This window comes from Trichomycterus rosablanca, chromosome 15 (assembly GCF_030014385.1).
Source record: "Trichomycterus rosablanca isolate fTriRos1 chromosome 15, fTriRos1.hap1, whole genome shotgun sequence".
NCBI classification, from domain to species: Eukaryota; Metazoa; Chordata; class Actinopteri; order Siluriformes; family Trichomycteridae; genus Trichomycterus; species Trichomycterus rosablanca.
In genome coordinates, this window is record NC_086002.1 from 26,359,226 (window position 1) to 26,375,698 (window position 16,473).

The 16,473-nt window shown below is 43.1% G+C and overlaps 2 protein-coding genes and 1 non-coding gene across 3 annotated transcripts; 1 reads left to right on the plus strand and 2 right to left on the minus strand.

The window, feature by feature from the left end:
- Positions 1–4,214: 4,214 nt before the first annotated feature.
- On the minus strand, positions 4,215–5,273 carry LOC134328439 (serine/threonine-protein kinase pim-1-like; the record flags this gene model as incomplete). The annotated part of the gene is made up of 3 exons (XM_063009534.1): positions 4,215–4,234; positions 4,697–4,873; positions 4,973–5,273. Coding segments are annotated over 3 exons (498 nt in total), but the record flags the coding sequence as incomplete, so codon positions are not given.
- Positions 5,274–6,254: 981 nt separating this feature from the next.
- LOC134328440 (arf-GAP with coiled-coil, ANK repeat and PH domain-containing protein 2-like) lies at positions 6,255–7,609 on the minus strand. The gene is made up of 4 exons (XM_063009536.1): positions 7,380–7,609; positions 7,035–7,086; positions 6,733–6,830; positions 6,255–6,516 (listed from the first exon to the last, which is right to left on the minus strand). Exons 1-4 carry the CDS (start codon positions 7,607–7,609, stop codon positions 6,255–6,257), a joined length of 642 nt encoding a protein of 213 aa, XP_062865606.1.
- Positions 7,610–13,448: 5,839 nt separating this feature from the next.
- On the plus strand, positions 13,449–13,567 carry LOC134329725 (5S ribosomal RNA). Its single transcript, XR_010014946.1, has one exon. It is a non-coding gene; the product is annotated as a 5S ribosomal RNA (ribosomal RNA).
- Positions 13,568–16,473: the final 2,906 nt, after the last annotated feature.

Consider the following 16,473-nt stretch of genomic DNA (forward strand, 5'->3'; position numbering starts at 1 on the left):
GGTTTATCACCACTAAGTCAAGGTCTAGAGAATGAGCCGATGGAGATCGGGAGAACAGGACTGAGCCAAGAGGAACGTCAGCGCCGGATTTGAGAAAGACTTTGTCTTTACTGCGGGCTGGCGGGTCATTTGCGAGCTACTTGTCCCAAACATCCTGGCTCTAGCAGCACGTTGGAGGTGAGTCCTGTAATTCATCCCCTACACAAACCCAGCTTCTGTATAGATGTGGTTATTTCTGTGTTGTCAGAGGAATTCTCTGTTTTAGCACTCATAGATTCTGGAGCAGTGGGCAACTTCACGGATCGAGGAACCGTGACTAAACACCACATCGAGCTGATGACTACACCCTTAAGAGTGCGGGCGGTGGATGATCGTCCCTTGGGGGAGGGAAGCGTCACCGAAACCACTGTCGAACTCACCATGCGTATTGGATTATTTCATGTTGAAACAATAACTTTTTTTGTCATTGACTGTCCTAGGAACCCTGTCATTCTGGGCTACCCATAGTTATGCAAGCATCAACCCCACATCAGTTGGAGTAAAAGGGAGCTGGCTCAGTGGAGCCCTGAATGTTTTCGTGACTATGCAGGTGAACCTTTACACAACTTCAATTGAAAGCCCTGAAAATTCTAATGACATTAATATTCCTAGTGATTATGACGACCTGAAGGAGGTCTTTTCCAAGAGTAAAGTGGCATTATTACCACCGCATAGACCATGGGACTGTGCCATAGATTTGCTGCCTGGTACCTCCCCGCCTAGAAGCAGAATTTACCCATTATCCATTCCTGAAAACAAAGCCATGGATGAATACATTGAGGAAACGTTGAAGGCAGGTTATATTCGTCCCTGTACATCTCCTGCAGCGGCTGGATTTTTCTTTGTTGAGAAGAAAGGCGGTGGCCTTCGTCTGTGCATTGATTACAGGGGTTTAAACGCAATAACTGTCAAGTACCCTTATCCGCTCCCTTTAGTCCCATCTGCCTTAGAACAGTTGAGAAAAGCAACCATTTTTACTAAGTTGGACTTAAGAAGCGCTTATAACTTAATCCGTATCAGGGAAGGGGACGAATGGAAAACTGCCTTTGTGACCACTAGGGGGCACTATGAGTATTTCGTGATGCCATATGGCCTGGCTAACGCCCCCTCAGTTTTTCAAGCATTTGTAAATGAAATATTTAGAGATTTCCTGGATCAATTTGTAATTGTATACATCGATGACATTTTGATTTACTCACAGTCTCTTGAAGAACATAAACATCATGTTTGTCTAGTACTCCAGAGATTGTTGGGAAACAACTTGTATGTGAAAGGTGAAAAGTGTGAATTCCACCAGTCTAAGGTCTCTTTTCTAGGTTATGTAATTGATTCACAGGGGGTTCACATGGATCAAACCAAGGTAGCGGCAGTAGTTCAGTGGCCCAAACCTCAGTCAAGGAATTGCAAAGATTTCTGGGGTTCGCCAACTTCTATCGACGTTTTATTCGAGGGTTCAGTCAAATAGCATCCCCACTCACTTCCCTGCTACGTGGGAATAGTAAAAAATTACTGTGGACTGAAGCTGCAGTGGGGGCGTTTGAATCACTAAAGAATCGCTTCACTTCAGCACCTATTCTGAAACATCCAGATCCGGCATACCCATTCGTGGTTGAGGTGGACGCTTCGGAGTCAGGAGTCAGTGCTGTACTATCTCAAAGAACTGGTTCAAACCCCAAGTTATTTCCTTGTGCATACTTTTCTAAGAAACTAAATGCAGCTGAGAGGAATTATGACGTGGGAAATCGTGAACTGTTGGCCATAAAATTGGCCTTGGAAGAATGGAGGCATTGGCTGGAAAGAGCTTTGCATCCATTTTTAGTTCTGACTGATCACAAGAATCTGGAATATATAAGAACTGCCAAACGCCTCAACTCTCGTCAGGCCAGATGGGCGCTGTTTTTTACTCGTTTTAATTCCTCTGTTTCATATCGTCCAGGTAACAGGAATCTAAAGGCCGATGCTTTGTCCAGGATTTGGGAGGTGGAACCCCGATATTCTAAAGAGGAGAACATACTGGATCCAAGTCACATTTTGGCACCCATCAGGTGGGAGATCATGGATGAAATTGAGAGAGTGAGGGAAGATGAACTGATTCCCTCTGACTGCCCAGAAGGTAAAGAATTTGTACCCGGTTCTTTGAGGAAACAGGTGATTGAGCAGGTGTATCTCCCTTAGCACGGGTCATCCTGGAATTAAACGCACTTGCCAGTTGATCAGTAATAAGTTCTGGTGGCCTCAAATGAATAAAGAAGTCACAGAGTTTGTGAAATCATGCAACATTTGTGCCCAAAGTAAAACCCCTAGACAACTTCCTGCTGGACTGTTAGAACCTTTGCCTACACCTGAAAGGCCCTGGTCTCATATTTGTGTCGACTTCATCACTGACCTGCCTAAGTCTCTGGGCAATACTGTTATTTTAGTAATCATTGACAGATTTTCCAAGGGCTGTAAACTGATCCCAATGATGAAATTACCAACATCGATGGAAACCGCTGAAGCGTTATTTCATCATGTTTTTCAGTATTATGGTCTGCCTGAAGACATAGTTTCTGATCGGGGTCCACAGTTTACTTCCCATGTTTGGAAAGATTTTTTCTCTATGCTAAACGTCAATGTCAGTCTCACATCAGGTTATCACCCTCAGTCCAACGGGCAGGTTGAGAGGCTCAACCAAGAAATAGGAAGGTTTCTTAGATCTTATTGTAGTCTATCTCAAAGTGAATGGGCATGTTTTCTACCGTGGGCCGAATATGCTCAGAACTCTCTTGTCAGCTCAGCCATGGGTCTAACCCCCTTCCAGTGTATTCTAGGTTTCCAACCTCCATTGTTTTCCTGGTCGGGTGAACCATCATCAGTGCCTTCTGTCGATAACTGGATGCAAAGCAGTCATCAAACCTGGGAGGAAGCTCATGTACGTCTAAAAAGAGCTGTACGTAGATATACTACCCAGGCCAATCGTCATCGCAGACAAAATCCATCATTCAAACCTGGACAGTTGGTATGGTTATCTACCCGAGATTTAAAGTTAAAGTTACCCTGTAAGAAGTTAAGTCCCAAATTCATAGGCCCGTTCAAGATATTAAGACAAATAACACCTGTTTCTTACCGTCTAGACCTACCACATTCATACAGGATCTCTCCTACCTTTCATGTGTCTCTGCTCAAACCTGCTTCTCCATCTTCCCAGGTTGAACAGGAGCCAGCAGCCACACCCCCTCCCTTAGACGTGGACGGCTCCCCCGCATACAGTGTACACGAGTTGTTGGACTCCAGGCGCAGAGGTAGACATTTGTTCTACCTGGTGGACTGGGAGGGGTACGGTCCAGAAGAGAGGTCCTGGGTACCAGTGGAGGACATCTTAGATCCTTCTCTTATTGCTGATTTCCATAGGGACCATCCGGATAGGCCCGTGCCCAGACCCCGAGGACGACCAAGACGCAGAGAATTTCGGTCGTCGGGAGCCACCCGTCAGGGAGGGGCTTATGTTACATCTAAGGCTGCTGGTTCCCCTCCTCACCAACAGAGGGCACCCTCACCTGAATACTAGTTGTCTGGTGCTCACATGATCTATCGGCGGCCATCTTTGATTCCATATAAGCCATGTGCATTGTCTTCATCATTGCGAAGTCTTGTATTTGCTATGCAGTGCATTTCTGAGCGTTTTGTGAATTCTTATGCTTCTCCGGTTTTGACCTTTGCTTTGTGTTCTACGGTTTATCATGTTGTCTTCTGTTTTGGATTTGTTTGTTTTGTACTTTTGATTGATTACCCGGTTTCTGTTTGATGACACTGTTTTTGACTATTCTTTGAATACATTAAACTTGCACTTGACTCCACTATTTGGTCAGAGTCTGTTTGGTGACACGGTGCTGTGGTGGTGAAAACATAATGTGAGATTGATTTCCATCACGTGTTAAGGGGATGTTAAGCTAATAATTATCTGAGGGGGGAAACGGATGAAAAGCAGCTTGAAAAACTTCAGTTTTATTCAGTCGACTGACTCGTCAAGCTGATCCACAAAATGTTGCTGATCTCCAAATCACTCCTGTTGTGTTTTTCGGATGATCATGCTTTCAAATAACTTTGACATAGCATAAAAGCAAACAGTGGACAGTTTTGTTCATACACATTTAGTCATTGCTTAGTCTCCGATATGCTCACCCATGATTTGTCTGCTATAAACCCGTGCAGGTGCCTGTAGAGTAAAGAAAAAGAAAAAAAAAAAACAGTTTGACATGAGGAATTGTTGTTATAGCTATAAAATTGTATGATTTTATTTGGTTAAAAGTTCTTTACACACCAATTACTAAACTGGTGTCTTTAATGTTATTAGCAAAATGTAACGATGATTCATTGCAACATGTGATCTGGCCTATATGCTAACACAGACTCTTAGCTATATCCAAGTAGGTCTATCCTTATGTGTTCTGACTGACCTGGACTTAGTTCCTAAGGATCTCTGGAAACCAGTGGTGCTCCAGGATCCTCTCCAGACTGGGTCGCTTATTTGGATCCTTCGCCAGGCAGCGTCTGATCAGATGACGGCAGGATGTGTGTGCAGTGATCGAGTCATTACAACATTGTAATAGAAACTTTTTAACATCACTTAAAACAAAACAAATAGAGACATGTTTATTATGTTTCTGCATTCTCTTACCCTTAGACACACCAGCTTTGAAGATCAGGTGTCCAGCAGCGATCTCCCTCTCGTTCCAGAATGGCAGCTCTCCACACACTAGAACAAACAAAAGGACGCCCAGGCTCCACACCGTTGCAGCGCAACCGGGATACTTACCTTCCTCGATCCATTCAGGTGGGGCGTATAGCATGGTGCCTGAATAAACGTGAGAGAAACGGGTCTCACACACACGGCTTTCCTATGCGATCGCTGTCATCTGTGTGTCATAGCTACTGAACGCCGAGGTACAATTACCTGCAAAACGTCTGTAGGGGGTCGACTTCAGCAAGTCCCCACAGCCAAAGTCTATGAGCTTGATCTCTAAGGTGTGGAAACTGACCAGAAGGTTCTGCTCCTTGATATCCCGATGGAGAACCCCGCGATTACGGCAGTGACAGGCGGCGAGAACCACCTGCCACATGATCATCTGAGCCAGACATTCGGGAAGTGAGCCGTTCCTTCGGTATTCGTAGAGGTCCATGCAGCGGGCGGGTCGCTCCAGGATCAAGATGTAGCACTCGGGCATGTCGAACCATTCCAGGAGCTCCAGGACGTATTTACAGTGAGGTGACTCGGACACCATCAGCATCAACGCCACCTCTACAGGGAGAGCGTTCTTCTCGCCAAGCTAATATTTGAGCAGACCCATGGTTAGCATGGGGTTGGAATAGACAGAGTGATGGTTACATTAGATGCTATTTTGCATTTTAATGCATCATGTCGTTTATAAGATAAGGTTTTTTTATATGGTTGATGCATCTTTGCAATATTTCACAAGTGAAACAAATGTTACTTACAATGGTGATGAATCTGTCACAGCCACTCTTCAGCACAACCTTAATAGCAACCTATTAAAACATGCAAAACAAAACGATTCAAATCAGGAACGAATATTACGGGAACGTACTTTACAGCTCGGCCAACAATAACCAAAAGGGCCGTTCGCTTTTTAACTGCAAGTTTGATGACGTGTAGTCATTGTAATGATCGACAATTCTCGTGTCACTCTGAGCAGAGCTGAGTAAATATCTCACCTGTTTTCCATCGGCCTCACAAAGTCCTGCAAACACAGAACCGCAGCCTCCTTTCCCCAGAAGCTTTCCCACTCTGTACCGGCTATTGAAGCACTCTGTAAAGCAGGGCGTGTTGTTAATCTGATAGAAACTCCAGTGTTCTCAGTAAAACTCATGAGCAGTATGATTTAAGCTCTAGAAAATATTTGTTCTATGAAAGTTGTGAGGCTGGACAGACCTTTGGATGGAGCTCTGCCTCTCTGGACCGAGTGCTTTCCTGTAGTCGTGCTCTCATCACCAGCTGTTGTTCACACAAATGTCATTTAATCGCTGTTAGTCAATGATCTCTAACACATCGGATGTACAACAAGTGTATAGAGCTATGCAGTCGCTGGAGGAAGTGCTGGTGCTCAGTTCCTCCGGGCTCTCTTCAATGTGTGAGGTCCCTCCACTGTAGCTTCAACGCTCTCGACTTAAAAGACGTGTTTTGTGTTAGAATCAGTTTTATATCGACTTTCAAACAGTCACAGAGTGAATCTTTCAAACCCACCTGAAGTTCCAGAAGCGGATCGTGGACGTAGCGAGTCTCTTTGTGTGTGTTGTGATCCACGTGATTTAGAGGAGCTACTGGATCCTTCCTGTTCTGGGCTCAAATCCACCACCTCATCTGATTGGGAAGTGATGGAGTCGTCTGTTCTGTCACCATCGGTGTTAGCAACCATGTTCTGAATGGTTCTGATCCAAGCCTCTCTATTCTCCTCTGAATCAGCCTGCAATACCCAGATCCTACACACACACACACACACATACACACACCCTGAACATGGCACGAATCTACAGCACAACAGAGTGCTCTGGTTTTCATGTCATTTCTATTATAAAGAGAGTAAAATGTTCCTTTTTCAATTCATCTTTCTTTGGCAGAACTGTTGCACAGCCACGCCCTTCAGCGTGTCGTAATAAAAGAAAGAAAATGAATGCCTGATGGTACACTGGACTTACTTTGTAGGTGAAACCACCTGGAAGCAGCAACGGCGTCCGATGCTCCTGTAGTGTTTGGCCGTGCACTGGCGTAAATCGGCTATGTCCACCATGCTATTCTGCTGGTTCACAAAAGGTTTCTCAAACATTTCGTTACCTCTTATATTCCAGTTTTAAATCAAAGCACAAGCAAAACAACTCAAACTTTAGTAAACGAGTGCTTAAAACTGACTGTTCAGGAGCAGTTTCTCCTTTTCATGTTGATTTTGATGAAGGCCACCATTGCTACTGATTTTACTTTAGACAAAGGACACGTGACTAACCCTGGATTTCTTCTTGTACATAAGGTGGTTGTCCTGAATCAGGAACCAGCGCCTGAAGGAAAGAAACAGAAACAAAAAAAAATCACAGAAAGAAAACAAGTGCATAGTACTGAAATGGTTCTGCAGGGTTTCACCTGTAACTAATACAATGATATAAATGAGCTTCACATTAAATCATTCAGAGTTGAATCGTCGTGTATTCTGATTTAACATGCCGTTGATCAGTCTGAGTCAGTAACATGTACAATGTTTAGAAAACGATTGCTATGATGGTTAGAGGTGTTTAATTAGCCATTCATTTCTACCTAAATGATTGCTCATCGTGTGTTCTAGCTCTCTACACACCTGTTCCATGTTTTAAATACATTACTGGCCCTCTTCAACAAGTATCCCTCCATAACTATCTGGTTCTCTGCGTCCACGCTGCCCTCCGGTTCGATCTCGCCACCACAGACGTCCTGAAAAGACGTCTGAGGACGAACTCGACCGAACGGCCAGCACAGACGTAGACTGGTCAAAAAGCGTCGCATTAGAGAAGGACGGTCGGTAGCACGTCTCTCCTGTTCAGCAGCCATCGTGAGAAATGATGTACAAACACTGAAGGTTCAACTAAACTGAGCTCTCATAGAACACTCAGCGTCATCACAATGATGTCACAAAGGCAGAAGGTCTCAGTGCTGCAGCGCTGCAGGTGATGGTGTACATTTAAATTTCACCATTTGTTTATTTTTCAATATTTTACTCAAATGATTTACCCCCCCCCCCCCCCCACACACACCTAATTTATTAAAAAATGTCCCTCTTTGATTTTACAGTGTTTATTATTTCTTTTATTTGTGCTGTTAGTGATAATTACTGTAACCTTGCACAACATGTGTATCAAATACATTTACACCAATTATTTTTAGTCAAAGAATAAATAATAAATGATTAGAAACAGCTGCTGAAGAAACACTTTTTAACTTTTTCAAATGCTCCAATCAGTGTTATGTAGGCGGCAGAGAGGAGATGGCTCCATCTGGCCACACTTTAACTCTCTTTGTTTTCACATGTTTGCTGAGCGGCACACACACACACCTGGAACAAAGAAAGGTGATCAGACCTAATCATCAGATCCTCTAGATTGGCAGATCAATGACTTTTAGATACAGTTGAGTCTGTAAACCTTGATTTATTTACATGAATGCACAGATCTCCTCCTCGATTCCTACCGGAGTTTACTGCCACTCTGTCCGCTCTGAACATGCTTCGAACATCCAGCTCCACCGCGCTGTTACAGTTCAACCACGTCTGAATCATGATGTTACACTCCGCCATCCACCCACGTGTTGTGGTGCACAGTCGCAGCTCATCCATTTTGTTTGCCAGAGGTTGTACTAAAAAGTAATTAAGGGAGACGAGACTAGACACAAGTATTGGTCACTACATGGTACTAAGTAAGTAAGTGGTAGGTCAGGAAGATGACAGCTCTTATATGCAGTTAGCAGTATAGGGTTTGTTGTAGCAGCAGAGCTATAACAGGAGTAAGATGCAAAAATGCACAAAGTTGTGCAAATTGCAATATTGTGCAAAGATGCAAGTAATACAGTCACAGTAGTACAATACAGTAGTTATATGTATTTAAGTTGTCCAGCGAACAAGTGTTGATCGTGTGTGTGGTCGTGGGTTGTGCATGTGCAAGTGCGTGTGTGAGCGAGTATCTGTGCATGTGTACAAGAGTGTGTATTCTGTGTGCATGTGGGTGTGAGTGAGTGTATGCAAGTGTGTGTGTGTGTGTATATATACAGGGGTTGGACAAAATAACTGAAACACCTGGTTTTAGACCACAATAATTTATCAGTATGGTGTAGGGCCTCCTTTTGCGGCCAATACAGCGTCAATTCGTCTTGGAAATGACATATACAAGTCCTGCACAGTGGTCAGAGGGATTTTAAGCCATTCTTCTTGCAGGATAGTGGCCAGGTCACTACGTGATGCTGGTGGAGGAAAACGTTTCCTGACTCGCTTCTCCAAAACACCCCAAAGTGGCTCAATAATATTTAGATCTGGTGACTGTGCAGGCCATGGGAGATGTTCAACTTCACTTTCATGTTCATCAAACCAATCTTTCACCAGTCTTGCTGTGTGTATTGGTGCATTGTCATCCTGATTGATACACGGCACCGCCATTGGATGCACATGGTCCTCCAGAATGGTTCGGTAGTCCTTGGCAGTGACGCGCCAATCTAGCACAAGTATTGGGCCAAGGGAATGCCATGATATGGCAGCCCAAACCATCACTGATCCACCCCCATGCTTCACTCTGGGCATGCAACAGTCTGGGTGGTACGCTTCTTTGGGGCTTCTCCACACCGTAACTCTCCCGGATGTGGGGAAAACAGTAAAGGTGGACTCATCAGAGAACAATACATGTTTCACATTGTCCACAGCCCAAGATTTGCGCTCCTTGCACCATTGAAACCGACGTTTGGCATTGGCACGAGTGACCAAAGGTTTGGCTATAGCAGCCCGGCCGTGTATATTGACCCTGTGGAGCTCCCGACGGACAGTTCTGGTGGAAACAGGAGAGTTGAGGTGCACATTTAATTCTGCCGTGATTTGGGCAGCCGTGGTTTTATGTTTTTTGGATACAATCCGGGTTAGCACCCGAACATCCCTTTCAGACAGCTTCCTCTTGCGTCCACAGTTAATCCTGTTGGATGTGGTTTGTCCTTCTTGGTGGTATGCTGACATTACCCTGGATACCGTGGCTCTTGATACATCACAAAGACTTGCTGTCTTGGTCACAGATGCGCCAGCAAGACGTGCACCAACAATTTGTCCTCTTTTGAACTCTGGTATGTCACCCATAATGTTGTGTGCATTGCAATATTTTGAGCAAAACTGTGCTCTTGACAGGTGTTTCAGTTATTTTGTCCAACCCCTGTATATATGATTGTGTCAGAATCTGAGCGTGCTGGTGTATGTATGTCTATGTGCAAGTGTTTGTGGATTTATGTGTGTTTGTGAGTGTGCTTATGTAGTGTATGTGCATGTAAGTTAGTGTATAAGGGGGTGTGTGTATGTTTATGTGTGTGGTTCTGTTGTGTGTGATTATAATGATGCGAGTGTGTATTTGTTTGAGGTGTGCATATCATTTAGTGTTAGTGTACTGTATATGTGCATGTGTAAGTGTGTTTGCATGAGTCAAACTTTGTTAGTGTGTGTATGTATGTATGTGTGTGTCAGAGTCAATCATGTATGTGTGTGTGTGTGTGTGCGTGTGTGTGTCAGAGTGCATCCTGTGTGTGTCAGAGTCCATCATGTATGTGTGTGTGTGTGTCAGAGTGCAACGTGTGTGTGTGTGTGTGTTTAGATCATCAATTTAGACCTGAGTTCAGGACTCTGACGGCTTGTGGTATGAAGCTGCTGCACAGTCTAGTCGTGTTTGTGTGGATGCTGCGGTACCTTCTCCCAGACGGCAGGAAAGTAAAGCGTCCACGTGATGGATGTGACGGATCCTCCACGGTGCTGAGGAGCTTTGCGGATGCAGCGTTTGTTGAAGATGTTTCAGTGAGAGATGGAAGTGAGACCCCGGTTTCACCTGGAAGTATGGAGGGCAAAAAACTGAACAACAGTAGATTAATAACAACTAAAGAGCAAAGTCTGGTGAGAGACGCTGAGCCTCGTGCTGTGCACACACCGCCATCTTGGATACATATAGACAGCTTCCCTGAAGTCTTCATTGTTTTGGGGGTAAAGCTTATTGTTGGGCATTTAGTTCTCACAAATCCTGATTATAGGGGCAAACTGTAGCCTGACCTTTCAAGCAAAACAACAAACTCTTAGGCAAACCAGGGACCCCCGCCAAGCCTCGAACTTGGAGCTTTTACTCAGAGAGTAAACGTGTTTAGCATTACACCACAGAGATTTGATGTTGGTTTGCCCTCGAGCGTTTGCTTCATGTTGGAACGTACATATTAAAGACAGTTACCTAAATGAGCTTGAAAAATGTTTTTGCAAAATGTATCAAATTTAGGTCCAAACTTTAGAATTTAGAAAAATGCCAATTTCAACAACACCGTCAGATTTAAAGATAATAAAATCATATACAATTCATAAAGAATAACACGTATAATACACATTTCAAGTGTGTACACACACACACACACACACACACACCTAAACACATAAACGTACTACAAGTACAGAACTAATTGACTATATATAAGCTATACATATGAAATAGTTTAAATGTCATGTCGAGTTTAGAAGAGCTATAAGCATGTATGAAATGTCAGATGTACACGTGAACAATACCTAGAGAACATTACACACATTAAATGACATGAAGAATGCCTTTAAAAAAAAAAAAAAAGATTTTGTCTCTGACAAATCATGCGCACATAGATAAACTCGTACTGACCTTCACTGTGGCTCCAGTCTGCATGTACAGACAGATGCACAGCTGGAGGCTCCTGGATGCAGTGTGGTGCCATTTCAGCCTAAAGAAGATTTCTTTGTCATGTCGCCAACTCTTACACTGGATGTCCGCCTGACGTCCGAGGTTCTTTCGTCTCGTTTTCAGCCAATAGACATCCAGAAATACCGGATTGAAGAAAATATTGTTGTTTCGGCGTTACACCAAAACCAACAACACCAAGGCAAGCTGGAAGCGGAGCTATACACAATTGGCCACTTTCCCACAACAGACCTGTGGTCATGTTGTACAACAGAGCACTAGCTCAGCATAACAGTAAAATGCTTTTACTGGGAGAACTGGGGGAATTGTTTAATGCTTACGGTTTCTGGCATCAAAGTTGTCTCTTCACTTCGATGCCGTTTGCACAATAAAAGCTGTTCACATTCTGCAACTGTTGCATGTTCATACCTTCATATATGGAGTCGTTTTGTGGGGCCAAGCATATCTTACAGTTCTCAAATCCTCCATTATACATACACGGTGAAATTAAAACGCTTTATATTCTGTGTACTCTTGAAAACAAACAGCCATGGCTCGGATGAGGGTGCGCTGCTCCCCGACCTTATTGGAAACCACGGCCCGGAGGATTTAAAGTACAATTATACTCACCAACGATGGAAAGTCAGTGCTTAGCCTAGGTAGTACGTAGGTAGGCAGGCAGGCAGGAAGCTGCGATTAACATTCATTCTTGCACTGATAGCGGCCAAGAGCGAGACACGCGCGCATGCGTACCAAATCCGTTATCTGACGTACAATCTAGCGCACTGTGGAGAGAACATAAATCAATTGTCTAATATATTGTCTAGTGCACTATGTAGGGAACATAAATCCGTTATCTGATATACAATTTAGTGCACTATGTAGGGAAAATAATTAATTATGTAATACACTATCTAGTGCACTATGTAGCGAACACAAATCATCATCTAGTTATACTTTCTAGTGCACTATGTAGTGAACATGAATGCGTTATCTAATGGAATACCTAGTGCACTATGTAGGGAACATAAATCCGTGATCTGATATACAATCTAGTGCACTTTGTAGGGAACATAAACCAATTGTCTAATTCACTATCTAGTGCACTACGTAGGGAACATAAATTCATATCTAAGATACTATCTAGTGCAATATTTAAGAAACATAAATTATTTTCTAATATACAATCTAGTGCACTATGTAGGAAACATACATCTATTATCTTTCACACTATCTAGTGCACTATGTAGTACACCTTAATGTGTTTGTGACACGAATAGTTAGCTTAGTAGCTCAGTTAGCAGCTCCTAAAACTTCTGTTATCACCCCCATATCCTTTGGTTTTTTTGGGGGGGGGGCTTGGGGTCAAGGTCCGGGGGTACCCCCCTGAAATGAGTTTTTGCAACTTGGGATGTCTGAATCTATGACTAATGTTAGCAGCCTCACTGTCTCTCAGGGACTTATATATATGCACGACAGGCAAAGTGAATTAAACTAAACGCGGGGTCAGTAATATTTCAAACATCTACTTAATGAGCATTTAAAGTATTAAAATGAACTACAAACACTCACCTCAAACACGCCGCCGCTGCCAATCTCCTAATTGGCATTTCGACGCTGTTTCCAGGGTTGCCAGATTGATCCCCCAAAATGCATTGAAAACCTCCCAAACATCCTCATGAAAAACAGCCGATGTTTAGAAGTTCAACAAAATGAAACCGGTCAAATTAGTGCTGATAGCTCACAAATGATAAATGATGAGTGGCATACTGATCCTGCCACTTTGAAACAAAATCTGGCAACGCAGGCCGTTACAAACGTACATGTAGATTCCTCGGGGGATTTAAAGCTGTCTTAGAAACAGCTCTTATCTTCTCCAAGCATAACACACGACAACAAATGATCAAAACCTCGCGAAGTGAAAGGCTGAACGAGGGACGACTATAAAAGTGAAGCTATTGGCAGCGTATCTCGCTTACGGCCACACCACCCTGAGAACGCCCGATCTCGTCTGATCTCGGAAGCTAAGCAGGGTCGGGCCTGGTTAGTACTTGGATGGGAGACCGCCTGGGAATACCAGGTGCTGGAAGCTTTTCCTCACACATCTTTACTTCAACCTCCTGCTGGAGGAGCCGAACATTTTCTCTTTTCTTCATCATCAAAGCAATACGTGAAGAAAAAGGCCAGCTGAAACTTTCATTCTGAGTAAAACACTTATCCATCCTGGCTGTACGGAAGGAAATTATTTGTTAAATATAAAAAAAAAATAATAATAATACAGTTTTCCTCAATTGCTTTGGTGCATTTCTCTGATCAGAATTAAAATTCTCATAACTGTTAGTTCAACCTCCACAACATTTAGTCATTTGTGCACATCATAGTAGCAGTTTCTCATTCCTTCCAACAAATTGCAAATGCTTTTGGACATGCATCAATTGCTTCCATACAATTCTCTGCTGTTTTGTCATGTCAGTTTTGTCATGTCAGTCAAAATGAACTATACTTATGAATGCTGAATAGTCGTTCCCTATGAAACTAATAGTCCTCATTTCATTGTTTGAAATGTTGAACTAGTTGTCAAAATCAGTCAAGCAAATCTTACCACAACATTTGCTGACTTTTTTAGACACTCTTTACAGGGACATAATCCCTGAGAATGAGAGGGGTCTTAATGAAGACCATGAACAAGTATGTTGTAATAGGTGATAATGTGAGTTTTCACCACTTAGATTTGGTCAGACAGTGGTTTGCAGCACATGAAAGGATGCTGGTGGAATATCTCCCTCCCTACTCCCCATTCCTTAATCCAATAGAGGAGTTTTTCTCTGCCTGGAGGTGGAAGGTATATGACCGGCATCCACATACCCAAATGGCCCTGCTAGTGGCCATGGATGCAGCATGTGATGACATCACAGCAGAGTCCTGCAGAGGGTGGATTTGCTACTTAAGGAGATACTTTCCTTGCTGCATTGCCAGGGATGATATTCGCTGTGATGTCTATGAAAATATGTGGCCAGACAGACAGGAATGTCTGGATGTGCAAGAATGATTTACAGTACTGTGTATGTTGTATGTTCCAATTCAGTTCCAATATGTACTGCAATATTGTTTACAGTTGTGCACAGCTCTACCCAAAGGGTGTTTCTTATGTTTGTTGTAAATAAGTTTGTACTTTGCTTTAGCACAATGCTGTGAACAAATTAGAATTGCAAAGAGCATATGCAGTAAAGATGTGAAACATACATATTGAGTGTCTTGTACTCATTTACCTCACTAAATACAGTAATGTGTAACTAAACTGTAGATTTTACATGGTTGTGCTAATAGTGTACAGTACTGTCTTGAGCATTTTCAGGTAGTGTCACCATGATCTGACTTTTTTGCACTGAAAAACACTTACAGAGTGAACTGTCATAATGAAAACATGACAAAGCCATTTGACTAACTTGTTCATAAACAATGGTGTTAGGACTTTTTTTTTGATGACACTGACACTTTCATTGACATGAATACTTGCTTTTGAGGAATGAACTCTCCATTTTGAGCAAGTGACACGCTTTTGCACACTAGGTTTTGCAGTTTGTACTAATTGTTTTGAGAAATGCACTTACTGTTGTGCAAATGTTAACAGTGATGTGAGAAATGCACCAAAGCGACTGAGAAAAACTAACAGAGCGAGTGTTCTTTATAATTCTGAGCGGTACCGCATGTAAACTCTAGATGTCGCTGCTGCACCACTTTCTAAATTAAGCTATTAAACAGAGCGCAACAGTTTAGGGAAGGCCTGTTTCCTGTTTTACATGAAGAAAAGTTGATGGAAAGGAACTCCAGTGTCAACTGGAGTGTCAACCTCAACTTAGCTTAAGCATTTTTGTCACATCCGGACATGCACAAATTCCCACATATACACTCCAGAATCTTAATAGTTGTAGCCAAGTGGAGCTTAATGATCCAGTGACACTGACACACTGATATGCAGCCCCAGTTCTGGCTGTGTTGCTTAGGCGGGCAGTAAGAAAATCCAGGGGGAGCAATGCCCACCCCAGGTGCTTTAGTTTCGCCCTAAGCTGGACTCAAATCTAGGGCAGAAAAATATGCACTCTGCCCACTGCGCTACTCAAACAGAGGAGTAATAAACAGGTTGTTTTGCTGATAAACCTGCACACACACGGCGTCACCAAGATTAAAAGTGAACACTACTTCAAATTAGAGATGGATGAGTACCGATACTAGTATCGGGTATCGGCCCGATACCGCGCTCATTAACTCGTACTCGTACTCGCAAACGAGGCTCCGATACTAACATCCGATACCGTGTACCTAGTGCACGTTGCTGCGTTAACGCAGGGGTTTTCAACCTGTGGGGCGCGAGTGCCTGACCGGGGGGGGGGCGTGACATTACGAGATTTTTTTCACTTCTAAAACTAAAGCAATTCATTTTAACCCACAGGAGACAGACTGAATTCTCACTGACCACGCTCACATACACGTTTAATGTTATTTAGTTCCGTTTGAGAAAAAAAAAAACCTTTAAAATAGAGCTAACAGTGAAGATAACCGGTTACAAAAGCAGCGACCGCTGTTACAGGACGTGTGTGTGTTCAATACTCTGTTTACAGTGTCGATACAAGTGATTCATGAGTCGACTCGTTTTAAGCGCAGCGTAAGTTTCTTTTCTCAGTCAATTATCAGTGTTTACTGTTATAATGAACGATGCGGTTGTAAATAAACACCAAATACTACAGAACATTTTGTGTGACTCGCTTACATTATAAAGCTCAGGCTTAATTATACTGGTTATTACCACAGAGCGGGAGCCGACTCAGAGTCGTTTACGATTTACCGAGGTGAACCACGAATGTACGTGCTGATAGAATCGGCTCAGATGGGATCGGACTGTATTATCTTTTTAAAGTAAATATTTCAATCAGCAGAATCGCATCGCATGTATGATGTGCACAACGTTCATTACGTGCGTTTATTAATGAACGTTAACGT

Excerpts from the sequence above, each read along its gene's own strand:
- LOC134328440 (XM_063009536.1), bottom strand. The coding sequence starts at position 7,609 with ATGGCTGCTGAACAGGAGAGACGTGCTACCGACCGTCCTTCTCTAATG. Across the intron at positions 7,087-7,379 it reads GTATTTAAAACATGGAACAG|GCGCTGGTTCCTGATTCAGG; the intron begins GTGTGTAGAGAG and ends TCTTTCCTTCAG. Across the intron at positions 6,831-7,034 it reads TGTACAAGAAGAAATCCAGG|AATAGCATGGTGGACATAGC; the intron begins GTTAGTCACGTG and ends GTGAACCAGCAG.